General features: G+C 45.8%; 1 protein-coding gene across 1 annotated transcript in view; it reads left to right on the plus strand.

Annotated features, from left to right (window-relative positions):
* The window catches only part of Mipep (mitochondrial intermediate peptidase), a 124,526-nt gene extending 116,269 nt beyond the window's left edge, over positions 1–8,257 (plus strand). Inside the window, exon 19 of the mRNA XM_048447960.3 lies at positions 8,018–8,257. Coding sequence (XP_048303917.3) covers positions 8,018–8,115 — 98 coding nt within the window. The 3' untranslated portion in view covers positions 8,116–8,257. The remainder of the gene's footprint in view (positions 1–8,017) is intronic.
* The last annotated feature ends 1,468 nt before the right edge of the window (positions 8,258–9,725 follow it).

Here is a 9,725-nt window from a genome sequence, read left to right on the forward strand (position 1 = left end):
GAGCAGAAAAAAGTAAAATAAGCAGTGATTCATGAGCTGCATAATTAGCTTGTGATTATAAGTTTTGTGGTAATCACCTAAATACTTAATCATAGAGCAGTATCCTGAAATTCAGCTTGTGCAAAAATAATGGGCAGCCTCATCCGTCAACTCTTGAACTGGGAAGTAGGTTTTCAAGCCCCGAAGGCTGAGGGTTACTGTTACAGTTGCTAGTCATTTTCCTGCATTAAACACAACCTTATTTAGCTGTGTGACAGTCTAGCAAAATAGGTGACCTTAAGCCAGTTTCCTAAACTTCGCGGCTATTAAACTGGCATTTTTGCTTTCCCTTGGGTTGCTTCTGGCAGGATGGAGGCTTACCGACATTAGGTGTCTGGTCCACAGGTCCTTATCTAGTTGTTCAACCAAGGCTAACTAACCACGTACCAGATACTCGCTGTATTGTCAGAGTACATTGCTTTGTTTGGAGACCTCCAAAGTGTATTTAGAAAAGGAAGAATGCATTTTTTTTTCTCTCTGCTCTTCTTTCATGTGCTTCAGAAGAAAATGCCCACGTAGAAGAAAGTTAGACTGACATCTTAAGTCACAAAATGCCATGGGAAACCGGGTAATGTCCCATTCAGCCCCACACCCAAGCCTGCCCAGCACCTCTGTAGTTACCTGGTAGTTCCTGTGTTGACTTTCTGAACTGACCTGCTGGCCTGACAACCATTTTCTTTTGGAGCTTGGTGCTCCTACCAGTTCACCAGATTCTCCCTAAGTAAGGGGCAGCTTAAGTAGGACTGCTCTGCCAGAATTTAATCAGCTGAGGCTGTTTGTCCTGCAGTCTTGCTTTCTGGACACTGGCTCTCCTGATTGGTATCAGGCCATCAGCGCTCCAGGGTCTTCTGTCTCCAGGGAGTGCACATCTACCCCACAAACTACTCCTGCACCCACAAAGCCCACAAACAGAAAATGTCCTTGCCTGACTTGAGAAGCGAAGAACCAATTCTAGAAAGACCCACAGTCTGTGGAGAAAACCCCACCCCATTTCCCCCTGGACTAACTTGACGACCTTCTCCCACTACTCTCTGGCCGCTCTCTTCCCTACCTTGACCAGAAGAGCCCTGTGTCCATGTGGGGATAGAGAGCAGATTCGCCTTCAGAACTCGCTCACCTGTCACATGGACCTTCTTCCTAGCAGAAAGGCAGCATCATTTGGATGACGATTGTCCTCTGCATGTAGAACACGCTCAACAGTTATCCCTGAAACTCCCCCATCCCCTAGACTTCATCAGCTCTTGTACCTGGCCCGTGAACTGGCCATTTAGTTAGCTGGCAATCTTTGTGACAGAGACAACTCTGATTTCTAAAGAAAAATACGCGTTTGGGGAACCATGCAGAAGAAGCTGTAGAAATGGAGAAGTGAATGCTCTTGGCGCCGTCAGGGCCTGGTTGGAACTTGGTGCATTAGCAGAGAGCCAATTCCGAAGGATGACCCCTATGCAGCAGCCAGCACTCCACTAGCATCACTCGTGAATACTCACGGCTCTCCCTCAGGCCCCCAGTGTCTCTGCTCACCAGTGGGGCCTTTCCATGGGGTGGCAACTCCCTCCGGCTCCTGCTGGACTGAGGTTTGTTTATAGTTCTCATGCACAGAACAAGCAGGTGGACACAGGAACAAACCCTGCTAGAAGTGTTTCTGAACCTGCATGCTTGAGTCACCCAGCCATTGCCCTCCAGCCTGCTCTTGTTCTTTGTTCTCTCCTGCTTCTTCTTTTGTAAATAAGAATACTGTTCCAGCCTTACATGGAGCCGCAGTGTCTTCACAGCCTCTGGCTTTCCCAGTGCCCTCTGACCTGCCCTTCCCAACCCCTGCACAGATTTTTAGGCATTTTCGTGGAAATCTGTTTGACGATTTTAGGTTTATTTTCAACTACCTTGTCATTGCTCTGAGAACTTGGCATTTGATGTTCCAAACAATTCTGTTTTTTTTTAAATGGTTATGATTGTTTCCTATTGTTGGGAAGCTCTTTCATGGTTTAAATAGATGCACATCTTTCGTGCCTAGTAATTTTCAACAGTAGCCGCCAGCTGAGGACAGCTGCATCTTATTTCAGGCTCATGGCCTCTGCTGGTCTCCTGGGGCTAGCCATTCTGTACTTGACCAAGATGCAGATCCTGGGACACTGGTTTTGATGCAGGGTCTGGGGGTCCCAGGATCAAGCATTTGTGTTTCTTGAGCCAGGCATATAGCTCATGGTAGACCTCTTGTCTAGTAGGCGAGGGCCCTGGATTCAACTCATCCAGAACTACAAAAACAAAAAGTAATAATAAGTTACATTTCTAACAGCTTCCCAAGTTGACACCAGTAAGATCAGTCTCAACTTTTAAACCTCACGAGTTCTATAAGACAGAGTTTCAGGATTTTATAAATAATATCTTCCTAATAGATAGTAGGTAATTTCTTTGTTAGTCTTTAGTTCACATTGGGCTCCTGGCATAAATATCAGAAGTGAATGAACAAGTGGGTGGAAAACCCCTTACACAGGTTCTCTTTATAGGTTCTTCATTGGGCCTCCTTTGTCTTTCATTAAACTTGTACGAAACACAAACACATTTAATTTATTGGACATCTTTGTTTGGTGTTGAACAATCTATGAACTAGAATCAAAGGGGAGAAGTAACTCTTCAACTGCTCTTTCAAGGCTTAACCGAATTCTAATGTGTTTAATTGCCGGTAATCCCCTGCATTCTCTAACCCATGCACACACCATTTCACCCCAGGCACTTAGTAAAGGAGCCAGAGCAAAGTTCTGCCTCAGCAGGGCTGGCTGCTTCAGAAGCTTACACATGCCAGCAGCCAGGCAGCTGCTTTCGACCATGTTTGCAAATAGAAGCATTAGCTGTGTACCCAGAAGCGCATTCACAGGCCTGAAAAGTACAGGCCACTGTGTGGCTGTTTTAAGTGTCTGGCTAGATTGTGTTTGTACAGTCACAGCATGCGCCTTGCTTGGACAGTGCTGTATACCTCCTTGGTGAGGTATAGATGCGTGTGTAAGTAACATTCCCCCAAGCACAGAAGGCTTCTGTTGCAAGGATTTGTCACAGATACGTGAAGACATCCAGAAAATATCCAGAGGCTCAGAACTATTAGGTGCTTTTTTCCCTATCTACAAGACAGTCCCAGCCACAAACAAGCATGCAACATGTGCCCTGATGGGGCAAGGCCTTTTGTCCTTCCTAGTCTCCTGAGTGTTGTGGCCATTACCAGCCTGCTGCTCTGCCAGCCAGCACAAACCAGTTTTTTCTGTCTGGTCTCCTCTGAGGTAGTCACAGTTGGTTGCTCCTATTGTGCTTCTAGAGCAGCAGTGTGGCTGCCCAATCTAATGGGTGTTCTGGCTGGGACAGTGCTTTCTTGTGTGTAGGGTCACTGCAACATCAAGAAGTCTCAAGTGTCCAGGGTTTCTCCATACGTTTATCACATCAAGGATGCTGATCATTAACCGTGACATTTTTAGAAGGAATATTGTCTCACAGAATCAGAGAACATTAAAACCATATCCTAGTACCTAAAGAACATGGGTTCTGGATTCAAGCTCCCAGGGTTCAAGAAAACCAGCAGGAACCATGAGAACTGGGTGGCTTCTCCACTGCTTGAGAGACCTGTTTCTGGTATATGGTCAGCCTTGAAACCATATACACACAAACAGACTCAGCAGGTTTTATTAATAGATGTTTGTGCATACAGATAAACATGTATGTGTATAACAAATAAAGAAAAAGAGGCTAAAAACTTGAGAGTGGAGAGCATCTGGAAGGAGTCAGAGGGCTGGTAACTGGGAGGAGCTGGAGGGAGGAAGAGGGAGTTTCTATTTCAATTTAAAATATTCAAAAATAAAATGCACTTAGCCTGGGAAGCAGAGGCAGGCGGATCTGTGTGAATTTGAGGTCAGCCTGGTCTACAGAGCTAGTACCAGGACAGGCTCCAAAGCTTCACAGAGAAACCCTGTCTCAAAAAACAAAAACAAAATCAAACAAACAAAAAACCAACAGCAACGACAAAAAAAATGCACTGAAAAAAAAAAAGAGCCAGAATATTAACGCTTTTATCACCATGCCTGGCACTCAGTGCCCAGTCCATTTTAAATGGCCCTTCCTTAGCAAGCCCATTCTACGTCTGCATCTACCCCTGTGAGCCATCTCTGCCTCCACTCTTTTCAGCCCAGGGTCAGCAGACACTAGGGAATGGCACAAGGTGCATTTTGGAAACCTGCCTGCTGCAACAATCAGTTCTGGAATCGACTTGATATCATAATTTATTTAGTTAGGCCCAGAATAATTGCCCTGTGTTTCAAGGTTGTACTAGAAGTAAACCAGCAAGGGTGCAAGTGTCCTGACTTATACTGTCTTTTGTTGGCCTATCTGCCTGTCAGGTAAAATGAGAAAAATAAATTGGAACATTCTTACTTAATGGTCATTGGATGTTGCTTGACCCTCAAAGATAGGTACATGAGACTCAATATCGTAGTTTCCTTTTGTGAGCTGGGATGGGTGCACAGTGTGTGTCTGAATGCAGTTGTGACCTTATTTTCTTGCCGTTGTCATTTTTCTCTTCAGTTCTGAACACAGTCAGTCCTTACTTGCTTGCATCCATATCCCCCGTGTAGTTTCCACAGAGAGCTGTGCTGTCAACTCTGCTCAGTCCAGGGCCTCCCAAGAAACTGCAGAGCTACCGTCACCCTTTCCAAATTAAGACTTAAAGACAAAGGGAACATATTTGGCATTTTTTTTTTTTTGTCAGACACGAGTGTTCCTACAGGTTTTTAGATAGGTGGGTAGACACTGCTTTGGTTTGCTTCTTGTTGCTGCGAGGAAAAACCAACCTCAAACAAGGTAGGGAAGAGAGCTTGTTTCTCCTTCAGTTTGCGGTCGTCCACGGAGGGAAGTCAGGGCAGGAGCTCAGGCCCAGACCCGGAGGCAGGAACTGCAGCAGAGACTGTGGAGGAGGGGAGCTTACTGACTCCTCTGCTTCAGTTCATCTGGCTTTCTGATAACTCCCGGGGTGGCACTGCTCACAGTGTCCTGGGCCCTTCCACAAATCCCACGTCTCATTAATCAAGAAAATGCCCCACAGACTTAACTACAGGCCAGTCTGATGGTGGAATTTGTCTCAGTTGAGGATCCCTCTTCCCAGGTGACTCTAGCGTGTGTTGAATTGACTAACCAGGACATATATGTAAGAGTCAGCTTTCGTTTTTCTTATTTGTGAAACTGTCTCAAACATTGGGTTTGTCTTTAATTCTCTGTGTAGAATCGGTTCATGTCGATACTTGTAAAGCCCTTCTGTGTTGGATTTGATCCTTTGATTGGAGCTGCTGTGTGCCCAGAAGCTCCTTCCTGATCCTTCGAGTCCCAAGTTCTTCATACACTTTCATCTTCAACAGTCACATTTCAAACAAAGTCATCAGACCTCACAAACTATTTTAAGGAAAACCCGAGCTGTTTGTATTTCTCTCCTGTTGCCACAGTCACCTTTGAGGCTCAGGAATGGTGTAGGATGGGCAGGGCAGTGAGTTGGCATAGGATGGGTACTGAGTATCTCTGTTCCGAGGATGAGACCAGATCATGTTGATGCTGGCGGGTTGTTGGGTTGAACTCGCCCATTTCAAAGACAAAAGATGGTCATCCTTACCTGTGTAGGTTGGCTCTGAATAAATGGTTTTACCCTCTGACAGTCATTTAATTATCAATAAGCAGTTATGTAATTATAGAAATATTTCAGATATTAAAAGAAAATGTATAATTGATTGAAAGCCATGTTTAAAGTTTTCCCTACAAATGGGCTCTACATCAAGAAAGCTGGCATTCAGGGAGGCGTGTGCACTGCTGGCCAATCAGGTGGACACTACTCATAGCGCCGCCAGCATCTGGAAGGTGCTCTACAGAGCATGCTCCTAGGGTGAGCATCGGAGACCCAGGACCCTGCACTAGCAGCAAAGCTGAGCAACCAGAGTGTCTGCTTTCATCCTGTAAAGAATATGGTGCTTCAGCTTTCAGTTGTACAAATAAAGGCATTACAGTGCAATTTTCTGTCCATGTTTTCTCTAGATGGAGCTATTTAGATCTGAATTTGAAAGAGAAGAAAAGCAATCTGTAGCTCAGAATGAAAATACTATTATCTTTCTCAGCCACACCTGCCTAGTTAGCGGATTCTGCATGTTGGGAGCTGGTTTTCCTTCCCTGTGTCTCACCCTGCATACAGTGCATGGGGGAGGGACGATAGTGGTACTCATTTGTGTTTTAATAAATAAAGCTTGCCTGAAGATCAGCTTTACAGGCCAGAGAGTACACACTTTTAATCCCAGGACTCGGGAGACAGACGCAGATTGATCTCTGAGTTCAAGGCCAGCCTGTGCTACACAAGATTGAATCAGTCTAAAAGAGAAACAGAGCTCACACAAAGGTGATCCCCGCACTTGGGATCACACACTTTTAATCCCAGCACTAGGGAGGTGGAGACAGGAGTCATGATGTAGCTACAAAGGGGAAGAGACAGGAACTCAGTGGAGTGTGGAGTCTGGGGATTCGTGGAGACATGATCTTGCCGCTTTGGTCTGAAGATTTGGTAGAGGTAAAAGGTTTCTCTGGTAGTTAGCTGCTTTGCTTTTCTGATCTTCAGGTTGAACCCCAATATCTGTCTCTGGGTTTTTATTATTCATGCTGTAAATGAATGCATTCCTGACTGTAGACCTGAACCACCCCTGCCATCCCAGGCCTTCTCACTGCTGACTGCAGCCTAGAATCACATGACTGTTCTCTGCTGCTCTCGTTGGCCTGTGGTTGTTCGCTCAGTCTTGTCCTTCCTGTGCCAGTTGATTTCCTCTTCTGGTCCTCTGCTGCTCTGCTTCAGAGCCTCAGATTGTCCCCATGCCCTCTTCCAGCCTCATTCTGCGTCCCAGACACGTTGGTAGACAACAGACACTTTTGTAGGTTCCCACGATTGTACCTCTCTCCTAAAAGGCAAAAGTTTGGAACTAAGTGTTCTTTTTTATTGGTAATTTTTCAGTTATTTCTGTTTAGTTTTTGAGATTATAATATAATTACACCATTTTCCCCTTCCCTTTCCTCTCTCCAAACCCTCCCTTATACCTCTCCTTGCTGTTTCCTGTTCATGGCCTCTTATTTTCATTGTTGTTATATACATGTTGTGCATATGTATATATACATATATATATACATATATTTCTAAATATAACCTGTTCAATCTGTATAATGTTACTTTCATGTATGATTTCAAGGTTGAATTTGGTATTGAATAATGAATGATAAAAAAAAATTTAGGCATCACCATTGTTCTACTCAATAGATTTGCCTCATGCACACAAGTGTCACTTAAATTATTATCCAGGTAGAGAACAAAACCATCGCTCTAGAATATTTCCTCATGTCCTTTCCCTATTGCTTAGCAACTGGACCACTCAGTTCTGACCAGACCCATTTTAAACTTCACATAACAGAGTCTATCAGCTGTCTTCTGGGTGAGGTGGGTTCTTGAGACCTTCAGAATCCTGCAGATCTGAGGCATCTTCCCTTCTGGGGCTGGGGAATGTGGAGGGACTCAGATTCAAGATCTTTGCAGAAGAACTGACACCTCGTTGGGTTTGGAGTGTGCAGGTGTGCTTGGAACTCCACCAGTGATCAAATGACCGAAACCCTAGCTTACCCTGGTCAGCAATTCTCAACAATTTAGTCTGGTAACATTGTTCCCAGTGGACAGTAATAGCTACAAGCAGAATTGCTTGGGAAATGCATTTGGGCCTAAGTCTCTTAGCCAGATGTTGTGTAAAGAATAAAATGCTTTGAAGTCAGGAACAGCTTCAGGTCACACACTACCTGTGACTTTATGTAAAGTCCTCTTATGTGAGACTGTCGAGCCAACCTCTGGGATTAGAAGCCACAGTGTCAGGGATTTGGTTCCGTGTCCTGCCTCTGGTGTCTCTGACTGCTAACTGAACCTCCTGTTGCTTGGCTGCAGGCATGCTGCAGAAGTGTCCCTCCATTGATGACTTCGTGGACGCCCTCGTTTCTGACTTGAATCTGGACTTTGAAACTTTCTTCATGGATTCTCAGTAGCAGAAGCATGGCTCATGTGGATAAGAAACTTGTCACCAGATCTTATAGCTACAAAAGCTCCATCCAACTTCAGTTCACTGAGGAAATATTTCCTGACAAGCCTTAAACTGACGGAACTTGGAATAAATGTGTTTGAATTACACTGTGTCTCACCTGCTTGGCAGTGTTTTAAGCATTTTTTAGTCTATTTGTGAACCATAGAAGTTTCTAATTATAGAGTACCAGTGTTCCCAGCTTGGCAGCTGTGTCCAGACTGCTGCCTTGTTGCTGTCTAATTGAATGCATTAGAAACACTGCAGAAAGCTAAATTGTTGCAAGTTAGGACAATTTGAAGAGTTCTCAAAAAGGTCACACCTATTTTTTAAAGGAAGACTGCCGTTTCTTAAGACCTCTGTCCTAGTGTCTTGGATAGTCAGCTGCAGCAGCCAAGAAGCCAAATGAAGTGTTGCCACTGACATGCGTCTTTTCCAGAGTGTTTGGGTTCCTCTGATGGGCTCAGAGCTGGGAGGATGTGGGCTAGAGCGTTGCTGTCTCGACTGTGAAGGTCAGGCAGTGAGCACATAAGGAGCCGGGTTCGAGCCTCGTCTGTCATTCCCCAGAACCCACAGCTTATGTGGGTGTCTACTGAGCCGCTGCGTATTGCGAATATGGGGAGAGAAATCATTTTGTGGACGTGAGGTGTTTTCCCACCGTTAAAGTCCAACAGCTAAGTGTAGCCCTTCCACTCTAAAATGGCATCTGGTAGTCCGTACCTCTTCCTGCTTCTGCCTGGCCAGTGGCAACAGAAAGGACACATCACTGCACTCAGACTCTAGAGGCTTCCTACAAGCTCATCAGACAGAATAGTGTCCTCAGTGACCCGCTGTCCTGGGCCCCTGCAGGACGGTGCTGACCTTCTCGCCTGCCCACATGTGCACATGCAGTTCTGGATCAATGGGAAGGAAAGTGGTTGGCGCTGTGAAGCCAGCTTCCTCACAGCAGGATGGTGCATGCCAACCCTAGCAGGCACCTGGAGCCTGTTTAGAGTCTGGCAGGGGCCTGAAAGCTGGAGGACGGATTGGGTGGTGTTGGTGACAGAATGGGCTCCAGTGCCAATGCCTGGCAGGGGTGGAGCCAAATAAACCCTGTTTATTTTCCTTATCTGATCTGAGTGTGGAAGATCTGATCCTTGCAGACTTGCACTCACAGATGCCGGCTCTGTTCTGGGAAACATCCTGGGAGGCATCAAGCCGTTGTCAGCTGCAGGGCCACCTGAAGAGGTGGTGGAGCCGGGTCTGTGGTGTCCCTGGGGTGCCAAGTCCCTGTGTCTTCATCAGTGTTACTTTCGCCAGAAACGTGGGCTAGTCAGGGGAGTTGAGGCAGATTGGGGAAGCAAGGATAGCCCCCTTTAAGAGAGCTGCCTCTGGATCCTGGAGGACTTTGCAGTTGTTACAGCTGCTAACTAGCCATAAGAAGAAAGAGCCTGCCCAAGTGAGGACACTGGAAGACCAGTCAGAGGGAAGGGAAGGGATTTAGGAAAAGGGAGGGTCCTGGGATCCTGTAAAAAGTCCCCCTGAGCCCACTTGGTTCTCTGAGACTGTCATTTCACTATCTCTTTTCTACACAAAATT

Source organism: Myodes glareolus, chromosome 12, assembly GCF_982192425.1.
Source record: "Myodes glareolus chromosome 12, mMyoGla1.1, whole genome shotgun sequence".
Classification (NCBI taxonomy): domain Eukaryota; kingdom Metazoa; phylum Chordata; class Mammalia; order Rodentia; family Cricetidae; genus Myodes; species Myodes glareolus.